General features: G+C 41.0%; 1 protein-coding gene across 1 annotated transcript in view; it reads left to right on the forward strand.

Moving 5' to 3' along the window:
* Nell2 (neural EGFL like 2) overlaps positions 1 to 14,879 on the forward strand; it is a gene marked incomplete at its 3' end in the record, with an annotated part of 263,811 nt that overhangs the window by 208,876 nt on the left and 40,056 nt on the right. Inside the window, exon 15 of the mRNA XM_028789385.1 lies at positions 1,180 to 1,275. Coding sequence (XP_028645218.1) covers positions 1,180 to 1,275 — 96 coding nt within the window. The remainder of the gene's footprint in view (positions 1 to 1,179; positions 1,276 to 14,879) is intronic.

Raw genomic sequence — 14,879 nt, forward strand, 5'->3', positions numbered from 1 at the left:
TGTCAACAGGCTTGAGAGTGAGTTAAGGGAAGTCTGGAAATGCTCTGTCGAAGACATTTGTTGCTATTTTGTTATTTATGATGATTAAGCTCCAAATGCATCTAAAATTCCCTCCTGGGTCATGGCTCTATTTTGTTTTGGTTTTGTTTGTCTGTTGTTCTTTGCCTCTTTTCTCCCTATCTTTGTGCATAAGATAGAGACGAACTTAAGGCTTAAAATCAACACAGCCTGCATGGCTTTGGTTCACATCAGAACCAAAAGGAATTTCTACCTTCAGAAAGCACAACCAGCTACTCAGATGATGCTTACACCTTCAAATCTCTAGTTGAACCTTTGGGCCAGTGTCTGCCATGAGCTACTTGCCCACAGACCTGGTCAGGACAGCCATGAGGCAGCGGCAAACTGAGGTGGAGAGAGGAGCTCTCAGAAGTGTGGGCTCACCCACCCTGGTTTTGTTTCCTTCGCTGCTGTTGTGCCTCTTCTCCTCACCTGTGTCAGAGATAGCCTACCCCAAGAAACCATGTTTCCAGAGGTTCCCACCTCAGCCCCTTCCTTCTCAAGGGAAAGCTTGCCCTAAACTCAGTGTTTAGTAGATCAGGCTTCACAGGGTCTCTGCCCTGTCTGACTTCTCCTTAGCAGGCAACTGCTATTCTCCCAGTAGGCCACTGGAGTGAATGGTTCTTGCAGTTGGTGAGTGTGAGTTAGCGGGGCCAGCTCAGAACGTTCGTAAGGATGAGAAACTTCTCTCCTGTTGGAGCACTTTACCCAGTGTGTCGTCGGCCCGGCCTCAGGAGTCCATCATTTCTATCTCCTCCTCTCACTTTCTAGTGAATTGCTTCACCTAAAATGGTTACCACTTTTAAATGTTTATTTTCAAGTGTGATTTTACAAAGGAATGTAATACAAACTGCAATGCATTTCATACAGCATGAGGTTACTGTGTTTTGATATGTTTCAGGCAAGCCATTTCCCTACTATTAAAAACTCATACTGAGTTTGGAAACATTCTCTCCTGTGCACAAACTACTGTCTCATAATGAAATCACAGTGTCCTTCATTCTTAGTTATCACATCTGGAAGGGAGCAAAGCAAAGCTGGGCATAGAGATTACAGAGAGGTTTACTTACAACTCAGTGACAACCGTGTGTCTGATCTATTCATGTGTCTGGATTATTGTAGCTTTCTGCAAGGATGGCTGTAGAAATGGAGGTGCCTGCATTGCTGCCAATGTGTGTGCCTGCCCACAAGGCTTCACCGGACCCAGCTGTGAGACAGGTAGGACTGTCACTTCACCCACAAATATCTTTTTACCCTGGCACATACAGTAACTCAGGAGGAAAATATCACTTTAGGTTTCAAGTGGGCTTTCAAACCGTGGTACTGTTAGTAAGGAAATGCTAGAGGAGAGGGTTGGGGGAGAAACTTCAGTGATGCGTGGTCACTGGCTAGTGGTGTAAAGTCACTCTGAGGAGGTTTTGCAGCTAGTATAACGAGATACATATCGAGCTTTGCCAGAAAGTTGTGTGGGATTGTCTACGATTTCAAGACTTAGTAATTTTTATTGCTCATTCAGAACCCATTTTTACTGGAAATGATGGCTATATTTAAGCAAAGAGTTGAGGGGAATGGCCGTGTTCGACCTTAGGATACACCACAGTCTGCACTTATGCTTGAAATATTAAAATACAGCCCAGTTTCCTTCATTGTTCTTTATTAGAAAATGTTCAAACCATTTATCCACGAGTTATTCATTCAAATACTTGCTGAATTTATTGTTTCTGAGACATACTAGTGATAAAACTCCAAAAACTGTTAAAGACTATGTGGTATGCATGCAGTTTATTTATTTTTTTTAATTGTAATTAATTAATTTATTTTTTCAAATTGTAATTTTTACTTATTCACACAGGGATCATAAACACAAAAAGGCAGGACGTGGGGAAGGGGATGACACTGGAGTGTGGGTGTTCAGGGGAAATACAGATATCTTTCAGAACAGGGTATCGGCTGGGTGAAGGTTCAGGGGACAGGTCACTATGACTCTGCCTATGATTCACTTGTCCTTATCTAAGTTGATATTGTCTGCCAAGGCTACCTATTTACAAGGTCTATGACTTCTCAGGCTGGTAAATTTCCATAAAGGCTGCCTGTTTACAATAGCTTATAGCCATCTGTTTCAATTTTTTTCCACAGAGACCCAAGACTTGGTGTTAATATACATGTATGACAGGCCTATGGCTGATTTTAGGCCTTCAGTGTATAAGCAGGGCTGCCCCTGACATCTCCTCCCTTTTCTAAGTATAGAAGGGCTGTGGCGATTCTAATCTTGGGAAGGCGGGGATAGAGGCCTGACCTCTAGGAATTGAAGGGGGCCTTGTAATGCATGCAGTTTATGACACCACAATAACAGGTTCTGTCAGAAGAAAAGCACGGTAGGGTCATGGCAGATTACTTCAGGAGCTGCCTTAAGTCCCAAGAGAAACATACCACTGGTGATTGCAGTTACATATTATGTCCCTTCTCACAAGTCTCCCTACAGGAGCTGTGCTGTGTGCTGTGCCTCTCTTGCACTTACAGAGTCATGTGCTTTAGTTAAAAAAAAATACTGTCCAATCAGCACGTGAGGCAGACAATGACCCGCTCTACTTGGGAAGTGCTGGAGTATGCAGGCTGTACTAACCAAGTTCTTGCCTTCCTATGTCACCTGTTTCAGATGGGCCTATAAGGCATAGTTTTTAGTCTTCAGTGAATAATTGACTCAGATCCCTGATGTGAAATAGTGACACTTTTATATGTAGGATTCTTTTAAAGACATCATCTCCTACATCTGAATCCCACAAATATATTTTGTATATGAATCAAACTGGCTAACCTTCTAAACATCCGGCTTTTGAGCATTCAATTATCACAGAATTTGCTGGATCAAAATCAGACACCACTGATTCAGCGGTTCTCCAGAATCTTTATCCGCTGATACTTATTTCTCCACCACTATTTCTAGATGTACAAAGGCGCACTGTAAATTTCTGTACGTCAGTGTTTTTCTGATCAGATTTCCCAGGAATAATACTCTGTGCTGGTTCAGGATAAAAGTCTGACTATCAGCCTTTTTTAGACCCTTTCCCTGATGTGAAGAAAAGTCTAGAACTTTGATGAATAAGGGCCAGGTCCAGTCCAGCATATCATCCATCTATTTAAAAGTCACATGATGAGGTGGCAAAATCTGTAATGGCATTATACTAATTTAGCAATGACATACTCAATACTGAAATAGAAATATCTGCCAGAATATTTAGCTTTCTTCAATTATTCCTGAACTTTGAGTCTATGTGCAGACAGTTTCAGGGTGTCTCTAAGTAGCTTTGTGTAGCAACCACGGACTTTGAGTACAGACAGAGGCTGGAAGCTAGCCCTATGGTTTACCTGTGACCTTGACTGCCTATTGTCTGTGCCCTCTATACCTGACCTCAATCTTCACAGTTTTCTCCTGAGGTAGTTATAATCTACATTGGAGTTTTTAAAACTCAGGATCTGACTGATTTAATTTTTTATATCCCTAAAGTCAATTATCAGCTGCAACGAAGATGCTTCTCATCCCAGATTCTTTCTTTCTAAGCAGTGCCTCCCGGTATCTTTGGAAACTTAACTTCAAAGACCCTAAACCCAACATATTATTCCTAATTGGACCAGGCTCGGTTCCTTCCCGTCATGGCTGGTGTTGTAGAAGGTGAGGGCTATCCTCCAGTCTCTACTGAGCATCAGAACACAAGGCACATCATATCACCACTATATTGAATTTTGACCTCGTGATGCAATATTTTATTGCACTCTTATGATAAAGAGCATATTTCCTTATTTTATAATCAATAAGATCCTCGAGGAGTTGACTCTCTCTCTCTGTCTCTCTGTCACTTTATTTTAATTTGTAGATACTAAACTCCACAGTCACAGGGTATCTCCTGTTCACATTGATATCCTTGACTATAGTATATGGTCCACATCTTGGTAGCTATTCTGTATATAAAGGTGTAAATCAATTACCAATTCAATAATGAAGGAAATGGTATACTAACTTTCTTGACAGACCATTTTGCATTTTAGTTTAAAGAGGTCTTTAGGATCACCTGCCTGTCCTTAAACGTCTTAGGTGAAAATTCCTGTTATTTCTTCATCTTTCGCTTTTTTTTTTTACACCATGTTACCTGTTCCAGAATTTAGTGTCCAACAATCTTTCATCAGATCTCTGTTTCTGCTGTGCTCACACCTTCAACTGCGTGTTAATCCTATTAGCTTTAACAATGAGGATTGCAGGGGATTTTCCATCTCTCAGGGTTAAGGAAGGCATCCAGAGAGTGGTGCCTTCCAAGTGCAGACATGGCGGAGCTTTAGCCTGATGGAGCTGGATGCCTGTGAAGGTCGTTGGCATGTCAGTCCAACTGTACTGAGCATGGGCTGGAGTAAAGAATTTCCACCTTTGCTCAAAAATCATCTTAGTGAGCAGGGCATTTACAAGCTATTGTGATTTCACTTGAGAAATTCCTAGAGGTTCCCCTAGAACTTTCTTCCTCCTTTTATTTAATCTGTTTCTGCATTGTGTCTTAGCAGAGATGGTGGAAGCGATTTACTAACTTCGAAAGGGAGTTGTGCGTGCATTCTTTATTGAGCTAAATTAATTTTTCATGGACTTTTTAGCCACTGTACAAAATCACCCACATGAAGAACATAACTTCGTTTTTAATTAAGCATCCAAATATTCTCTGAGATGTTTGACTTGGATTTAGGAGGGTGATTATTCCTTGCATAGCTCAATACAATATGTTAGAAATGTGTGCGCCAAGATTTAACAGCTCCGCCATTGCCATTCTGTATTTATTGCCCATGGCTAAACCTCAGCAAACATGTGTCTAGTGATATGATTAATATGCAAAGCTGTCTTACAGGAAAAGTAAATCTTTCATAGTGATTTAGTACATGACACTAAAAGATCTGACAGTCTCCTACAAGCAACTGCTTTCTTAGATGAAATTAAAATGTTTATAACTGGAAAAGAGTAGGTATCAGTGGCAAATTTAAAAAAATGCAAGATGAAATATCAAAGAGGATACCATGTATTTTGGTGATAAATGGCTCCCTTATTCCTATGTGTAAAATGGAATCAAACGTGCATCAAAACTCGTGATGAAATTTGAGTTATTTTTAGTGAGTGGTTAAATAAACATAAGTTTATGGTGTGTTAGCTTTTTAATATACATAGTTTCAAACAGCAGAAATGAAGCAAAGGCATGAGTGTCAATTTACTTCAAAATAACTTCAAATGGATTAGAGCTGATTGACTTTAAGTTATACATTTTTATATTAATATGTATTAGCAATTATAGCTCTAGTACTAAGTAGATAGTAAAAATCTTTTTTAGTATATAATTATATCCCGATAGAAATATGTATAGCAAGCATTGTTGGTGTTAATCAATCAGTAATAAGGCTTAATTTTCACATTTTCATCATAAATTCCAGATATTTTTAATCTTATAATTTTATAAGACCTTTTACCTTTTTAAGGTGAATCTTGCAGAAGCTTGTATTGTGTCACTTTACATGGGAAGGCTAAAAACATATTTAAAAACAGGAGAAAATCTGCAAACACATACTTTTTTACCTTTTTTTTGCATTTACTTAACAAAATTACACATGGTAGAATTGTATTACCCCCAAATTCCATAAGATTATAAAAAAAAATAGGGGCAGTGTGGTGCAGTAGTCATTTGATTTGTGTTTCCTATATGAAGACCTGGGTTCTGTCCTGCCTTCCCCAGTGCTGGAGTAACGAATGGCAACAGAAACCATCTCACCAAAACCTTCCACCTGTAGCACTTGTATGCATTAACTTGGATACTTAAATATACACATTCTTTATGTAGCAGTCCTTGGACTCTTTTAAGTTAGGTACGAAGGCCTGAGTGTTATGTGGAAGTGTGATCTTCCTCGCTGTATTTAACCCAGGGTTCAAGAACATGAAAGTCAAAGCCGGAGAAACATCAGTTCAAGTCCTGACTCTCATCCACCAGCCCTGTGATTTTTTTTCATGCTATTTCATTTTTCCATGCCTTAATTTGTGCAGAACAATAGTACCTTCCACCTTATTCTAGAGATGAAAGGAAACAGCCAAGGCAGCATGATAGTTAAGATTTGACAAGTACTGGTTTGGTGGTATTTGATATGATTATTGAGGTTTGGGAAAACCCTTGAGTTATCTGGATGCCCAGGAATGCTGTCAAAGAAATTGTATTTACTTTTTTTTTCATTCATGGCTTTGGAATAGTTTTAACTCTTGTTTAGTAGTTTAATATTTGACTCAGGAATTTCCAGCATTTCAAAAAATTAGTTCAAATGGAAATCTCTCAAACTTAATCTTTATGAAAATGTAAATGCTATTCTGTTTCCTTTAAAGTAATTAGATTAGGCATGTCTGTAATCCCAGTATTTGAGAAGCTGAGGCAGAGGATAACTGTGAGTTTGAGACTACACTGAGCTACTTCACAAGTACCAATTGACCCAGGACTACATAACAAAACTGTTTCAAAATAACCCTAAAAAGTAGTTGTCAGTGTCGAAGGTCAACCTCATTCTTCCAAGTCCTTCAGATTAATTGGGAAAAAAACCCTGCTCACTCTTTCCCAGTATCAGTCATGTGTAATAGATAAAAGGCATGATGGGGACATTTTTTATACTCTTACTGGAAGGCCTGCCTAATTAGCACTAGAAACGAGGACACTCCACCAGGCTAAAGCAAGGGAGAAAACATTTCTAGCTGGTACAGAACAGGTTTTCAAGAAAATAGGCCAAGTGGAGCTCTCTGGGAATATCAAAATATTTTCACTTTTATTTTTTAAAAATGCTGATTTGTTTGAAGTGTTTTATTTATTCTTTGAGAATTTCACAATATACACTTGATTCCATATTTTCCTTCCGCCAAGTCTTCTCAAATCTTCCACTACATTCCTACCACTTGTTTTCATGTTCCTTGTCTCTTAACCACTAAACCAATCCTCCCAAATAAACTAAGGAAATAACAGGAAGTCTGATTTGTGTTGGCCAACTTCTGTGTATTGCCGATCGTGGAGTGTGGTGATATACTCAGTAAGGCTCCACAGAAGAAAAGTTACGCACTCCTGTGAGCCCACCACTTGCACATAGGTTCTTGGCTTAGGGAACTTTGTGCTCACCTCCCCTTCTCATGCTGGGATTTTATCTGATTCCAGCTTCTACAGGCCCTGTGGATGCTGCTACTGTCTCTGTGAGTTCATGTATACATCTGCCCAGTTATGTCTGGAAAATACTATTTTCTTGGCACTGGTCCTCCAGCTCTGGGGTGAAAGTTTCTGAGTGGCTGTTGGCAGGTGGGAAAGGTGATGGGGAAATATTTTCTTGGAGATGAAAGTTTTAGAGGAAACAGAGGCCCAGCTGCTGCACCAACCCTTGCTGTTTGCTTATTGGGTGAGAAAAATGAGAAAATGGACACATGGAGTGTCAAAGTTATCCTTAAATATGTGAAGAGCTGTGACAGTGTGTGGTTCTAGGAGTCACAGGATCAAAGGTGGTTTAACAGGAAGGAAAGATCCCGTTCCAAACATCAAGTGACCTGATCACAAGAACCACATGTGGAGAGGAGTGGGGCAGCTGGGTTGGTCCAGCTGAGCGTGGATGACTGGATGCTGTTTGTTTCTTGTGAGGTCCTAGGATTCTTAATGTCTCATTCCTTCATAGTATTTACTGCTGCAAAGTTCCCCTGTGAGCACACCACCCAGAGGCCTCAGTGGGTGGAGGTGGCTGTCCTGTCCATGTACAAACCCTCCCACTGCCAACTGTGTATGTAGACTGGGGCGAATTACTTAACTTGTTAAAGGTCTTAATTTCCTTGCTTTTTAAAGGAATAGTAATAATAATTTTCCTTTCTAAATTGAGAAATGAATGTCTTAGTTACAGTTAAGGCAATGGTAAGTGTTCATTGTTAACTGCGACCTTACCTCTAATCCCTGTAATGACTGACGAAAGCAGTTATTTGCAGGTAGGGGAGCTAACTAGTACACTAACTAGTACTTTGGTCTTTGTAAGACCAGTGGAGTAGGAAAGTAGGAATTGTGTCCAAGGTGCTCCTGCTGCACCATAAGATGGGAAAACGCCCTCGAAATGGCGGCTAGCGCCATTGTGGAATGTGTGCATGTGCCAGTTTCTTGCTCCCACACATACACAACATGACCGGAAGTTTGTAAAGATGCAAGAAGCAAATACGGTTTCTTTCTTTGAAGCTTTGTACTCTGACTGTCTGACTGCACAGGGGAGCATTTTATCCAAAAGACAGGGAGAGGACAGGTGGCTCCAAAGCAATACCCAATACCTTTGAAGTGACTGTCAACCACACATTGTGTCTGGCCTGATAACTCCAAGGGAAGCGGGGGCAGGGCTGTCAAAGAGTTCTGAGCAGCAAGCATCATTGACAGGGAACTTCCAGATGGCTTCCTGCAGCTGGAGCCCAGGAGGCAAGCTCATAGCTGATTAGATGTGTAGAGAGAGCGCAAGAGGTTTCCATAGCCAGTTTTCTCGCTATCCACATCTAAACATTAGTAGAAGACTGAGGAAGAATGAAGTTCCCCTTGTGGGCCAATCACAGTAAGTGAAGGAACTCTGGGGTCCTGGTCGGCTCAGACTCTGGTTTGTCCCTGCCTAAGAAGGTTCTTTTGCTTGGTAGCTCTTATGCAAAATGCTCTCTCACTTAAGAAATTTTTTTCTTCAGATTTTAAAAGACTCAACTCCAGTCTTACAAACAACCTAGCTCTTCTCCTTTTTGGTGAACAGCCACTTATATTTTTACTGGTCGTTACTTTTTAATCTATTTAATTCAACACAAGTAAAATGATTTATTATAACTGGGATTTTGGCTTGAAGATCAATGAATGGACCTTGTAAAAGCAGTAAATATGCATCATCATCATCGTTGTCATCATTATTATAGTTGTAATCATTAGTAGTAAAGCTAGAAACTTAAAACCCAGGTGCCTGTGACCCATCCTTCGTGGACAAGGACCAAGACTACAGTGTGTATTATGAAACGTTAAAGCCTTCACTCAGTGACTGAAAAACAGGACTCTCCATAAAACCTAAACCTGATTTACAGCTTGTGCTTACCCAGAACACTACACTGAGTGAGCGCTAACACCAACTGCCTAATTAACAGAACGAATAGCTGCTGTTAGCTGATATCGGAGCTGTTAGCGTATGGTATGGTAAGGAAGATTTAGATTTTTATATGTAATGAATATCCATAGAATTAATCACAACTTCATGAGATTTACACTCCTGTAAAGGAGAATAGGATGAAGAAAGATCCCTCCGTGCCCTGTCCTTGCTCCGGTTGTTGGTTTTAGACTGTACCCTTCCTTCGATTTACTCTTACAAATCACATATGACTTCTTTTTTTTTAAGGTTTTTTAAGGTCTCCCCCCATCCTGGCACATGAAGTCTCTGCAGGGCTAGCCACATCCTATCCCACTGAGTCTAAACAAGGCAGCCCAGTTAGGGAAATATATTCCACAGGCAACAGCTTCGCTCCAGTTGTTGGGGGATCCAATGAAGACTGAGCTAAACATATGCTACCTATGTGCCAGGGGGCCTAGGTCTGGCCCGAGGATGGTCTTTGGTTGGTGGCTCAGTCTCTGAGAGCTCCCACGGGTTCAGGTTAGTTGGCTCTGTTGGTCTTTTTCTGGAGTTCCTATCCTCTTCAGGGTTCTCAACTCTTCACACATGACGTCTTAATAAATATTAGCTGTGTTCATATTTCTTGGCCATTTTTTTTTCTTTTTACAGTATTTTATGTTGTTAACCAACTATCTCATGTAATAAACTATCTTGGGTATTAGGTCTTTCCATTCCTTTTTATTTTTGGAAGCAAAAGCTAAAGTCAGTGAATTGCTGCTCAAGGTCACATAGTTATCAAACTGAACATCCAGGAGTTCAGTGCAGATATGCATATACTCAAGGCTTGTGTGTCCTTGCTATGGAGGAGCGTCCACAGGAGCATTCTTTTTTTTTGCATATTCATGGTGTTCAGGAAATAATTTTACCATGCAGATAACATGTAATGTTCTCATCAGGGTAGTTAGGATATTCATCTCCTCAAACATTTCTTAATTTTACAGTTGAAAGACTTGAAACTCTCCTAGTAGACTGTAGGTACCTGCCAGTGCTGTGGAACACTGACATTTAGTCCTCCCATACAGCTGCGTTTTGGCAGCTGTTACCTGACTCCTCCATCTTTCCTAGCCTCTGGTGTCCACTCTACCTCCATGAAACTGACCTATTGACTGTCTCCATGGAACGGGAACCTGTGACCTCTGTCTTTTCTGCCTGGCTCATTTGCCCCAGTGTCCTGTTCCTGCTGTGGTCCCTCTGGTTGACATTTCTTTCTTCCTCTCATAAACCAAATGTGGAAATTGTTCAAGATTATACTTGACTGTCCCATTTATTTCCAGACGCCATTGGCTTTATGAAGCCTTTATGGCCCTGGAGTCTTCAAAGGGCATCGGCCTATGTCATGGTTTCTCCAAAGCTGATTATCATGTCCCAGGGGGTTCATGTCACTCGCGAATTCTGAGCTTCCTCCCAGCATGCTCTCTGCCTTGTCTCTTTTCTTTCTGCTTTTGTTGTTGGTGATATATTTTTTTTTTGGAGGGAGGCTCTTTTTTGCTGTTTTTTTTTTTTAAATACAGAATTAACTTTGTAGCCCTGGCTAGATGGGCTGATAATTCTCCTGCCTGTCTCCCAAGTGCTAAAGCTTGTGCTGCCAAACCAGACCCTGTCTTCCTTTCTTTACAGACCTGTGTCTAAGCCCAAAAGACCACCCATGTCCCTCCATTTCCTTCACTCTGTTGAAGCAGCACCAGTCTACATAGTTACAATAAAATTTTAACCAAACTGTTGAGGACGAGGAAAAGACTAAAGAGGAACAAAGCAGTGGAGAGGAAAAGCAAACAAACAAACAAACAAACAAAAACAAACAATGATACAGAAGCCAGGCTTTCTAAACATGATTTGGTGACTTCTTGTCATGGAGTGAAAAGCAGGTTTTCTGTTAAGCTCTAACGTAATTGTGTAACCTTGAACAATTTCTATGCTTGTGTTAGAAGAAGAAAATTGTCAACCAGAGGGACCACAGCAGGAAGAGGAAACCTGTGCAAAGGAGCCAGGCAGAAAAGACAGAGATCACAGGTTCCCATTCCATGGGGACAGTCAACAGGTTGACTTCGTGTTAACTAAAGCCAGATTTTCAGTTGTTGTCTGACCTGGCAGTGTTGATCGAGCCCCAGGAGTGTGTTCACCAGGTCTCACATGGCCCTAAAATTTACAATATGTTTTGTTATTAACTTGTCCCTCTGCTTCAAAATGTATTTGCTTCTGCCCCAAAGACCTGTCCCTACACAAGATCAATGCCTGCTGGCTGGCATATCTGCCACTTCACAGCCTTTTTGTCTTCCTAGATTGTTCCTGTCATTCCTGAAATTTTATGTGTTCTTTGCATCTCTTTAAACCTTTAAACTTGCTACCTCACTCGGTGTTATCCGTCTGTCATTGATTACCTGTCAGCCAGTTGGTTACCTAATATCTATCCACTCCATAGTCTCTTTACTTCCCAGGTCTCTATAGATGAGAACAGAAGCATGACCCCCTTCACCCCACCTCCACTTTCCCAAACTAAGACCCTTGCTCTGTTACAAAACCTATCTGTCTCCCTAATACGCACTTTTCCTTTAGAAGCATGCTTATAAAATCCCTGATACATCAGTTGGTCATTAATGAAAACCCAGCCTACTCCAAGTGCGGTTTAATTAGCTTGTAGTCATTAACTCATTTTAATCACATCAACCGCTTTCTTAAATATGTCTAATTATTTTCAGGATCACTTTTGAAAAACACACACAATGCTTAGTAGCAGGATTAAATCACGAGCCAAGGTCACACAGCAGGCACATGCTAGCCCTGAATGTTTACACCTGGCCTTGGTACTCTCACTGTTGTGTCCAGGTCTCTCATATTTATCTGAGAACCTCTTCTTGATTTGTGCACGAAGCATTCTTCCTTCCCTCCCAACAAGTGCATCCTCTGATGCTGCGCCCCTGTGTGTTATATTGTATATTTCTTAGTCATGAAGTAGAAGACAGTATCTTAAACATTTATGGAGCCTAATAAATTGCTACAAGGGAATCAGTCTAGTAATTTATGCAATACATTTTATAGCTAAAAAAAGAAAAGTAGGGGTCTAATTTGATAATAACTATCATGAATTGCATAAGCAGACTATTTTCAGACTTTCTTTTGAAGAAGGTGAACACTTAATACCTTTAGCATGACGTAGCATGTATCCCTTAGATCTTGGGAGACAAACCTGAGCTACATTAGAAAACTTGTGTGAGACACTCAGAGAGACCTAAAGTGCAGGGTGTCCACCCTTCCAGGGATGTTGGCTCTAATAAGAAAAAAAAAAAATCACTGGTGGCAAGAAGCAGGTGTCCTTAGCTGGCAGAAGAGATAGAAGCAACTTAACACACAATTAATGACCCGCAAAAATAGCTATCCTCACGATCTGAGAAATCTGCCTCCCTATGTTTGTACAAAAAAAGAGAAATCCATACTCATGACGCTGAGAGTAGATTATAGACTCTAGTCTAGGAGTCAAGCAGGCATTGATTTGACTTAAAGAAAAGAGTGTAAATAAAGTGAGGTGGGGGTATTGTCTCAGATCGGGGGACTATTGAGTGAAGTGAGTGTAAAACCAGAACCAATCACTTCAGTAACAGATGGAAGACAATGCTGGTATGTGGGGAAAAAATGAGGGCCGCAGCGGTGGAGGAGGCCTGGGAGGCTTCCACACCACAGTGAGTCTCACATACGAGAGGTCTAAGGTTCCAGCGGCCTGGAGGCTTTGGCAGCAGCAGGCCCAAATGACACAAGGAAGTCCTTGGTTCCAAAAGGGTTTATTGTCATGGCAGATGGTGGATGAATCTGGAAGTACTCCCCATAAAACTCAGGGCAGTCCTGAGTTATATAGGGAGGGATAAAGGGGGAGGATCTGGGGAAGATCTGTGGAGGCATGCTTAATTTGCTCTGCCCTCTGGCCTTCATTAGTATGTAAATCCCTAAGTCCTGAGGCCTGTAGTCACGCCCTCTACCTGTGCACTTTGGGAGGGGCTGTAATGGCCTATGTGACTGAACAACGTACTTTTATGGAGACTAGACTGCTTTTCAGGACCCTGGGTTCTGGGGGCTTGCTGAACTCTTGCTGGTTCTCACACAGAGTCTTGGGGTTCTAGGCACATGCCCAGCCATGAACCAGAATACCCTTATGAAGTCCCACACTGGTAGGAAAGGCTGTCCTGCTCGGTATGCAGAAACATAGGATTTTCCAGGATCAGAGTAGATTTCGAAGGTTTTCTGTTAGGGGAATTTAAATTAGGCATTCTGGAAAGGAAACATCCGGGTCAAATTAGTGCCCTTTTCTGTTTAAAAAGATTACAAAGGGTAGACGCACCATCCTGCTGTTTGGATTTAGATGCCCCAAGGGAATATTTTTGTGCTCCCAAGTTTTATCCATTTTAAACCTTGGTGGACTTCGAAGTGTGACATAAACTTTAATTACAGTTGTGCCCAGAGTTTCTGACAAGCAGGCAGAGTAGCAATGCCTGTCACCTGGGAGCCTTGAAGTCAGAATGCTGGCGTTGGCTCTCAGCTCCTCCAGTCACAGGCCATGTGATCCTGGGCAAGCAGCTCCATACTTCTGTATCTCTGCTTCCTCCTCTGTGTAAAGGACTTGGTAACAGAATCCTTATGTAGACGGAGTAAGCGAACAAATTCATGGAAGACACATAGCACATGAGCTAAATGCTAAATAAGTTTTAAGTGGTGTCAGTGAAGTCAGCTGAAAGAAGTTATAGACAGAAAGTTAATTTGATGTTCCCAGGGATCAGGGGTAAATGGAGAGTCATTATACCATGGGCATGGTTTCTGTCTGAGGTGGACTACGTAGTAATGTGAGAATGTGAGTTATACAACACGGTGAATCTACATAACACTGATGAACTGGAGAGTAAAACTATGAGTAAATGGCAACTTATCTCTATCTATCTATCTATCTATCTATCTATCTATCTATCTATCATCTATGTATCATCTATCTATAATCTATCTACTATCTATTATCTATCTCTCTAACTCTGTCATGCACACATGCATACACACACTCATGTACACACACTTATGCACATGCACACATGCCCATAATAAAAAGAAAACAGTAATCGCTGGTTCTCACGCAGCCTTATACAAGTCTCAGGCTTTCTCCTTTGGCATGGCCTCATGTCAGCTAACAGCATCCTCAAGTTTTCAGAGCTAGAACATCAGCTTTGTTCTTTGCTATGTTTGGTTTCCAGTGACATAAAAGGAAAGATCCACAGGAAAGCATACTCCCAGACCGACCGCTTCCCGGGAGGAGGTAACTCCTCTTGGCAGCATCTCTGGAGCCTTGCTTATTACAGACACTCACAGTCTTAGCAGTAAGAGTATGGTGTTGGCAATCGTCCTTACTGCCCAGTGGATGGTGTCAAAGAGAACATTCCAGATGCAGAGTCTGTCCATCACTACCAGATTCGCCTGCATTGTTCAAATCCATTGAGTTCAAGCACACGGGTCCACATACTAAATTTAAGCCAACTCAGAGCATTATAAAAATGTATTTATATTTATAATCCAAAGTTTTACTGAGTTAGCATTGAATTTGAAAAATATCTAAGTATTTAAATTTAAAAATTATTAAACTGTAATTATTTGGGAAT

The sequence above is a fragment of the Grammomys surdaster genome, unplaced genomic scaffold (assembly GCF_004785775.1).
Source record: "Grammomys surdaster isolate TR1022 unplaced genomic scaffold, NIH_TR_1.0 125818, whole genome shotgun sequence".
Taxonomy (NCBI): Eukaryota; Metazoa; Chordata; class Mammalia; order Rodentia; family Muridae; genus Grammomys; species Grammomys surdaster.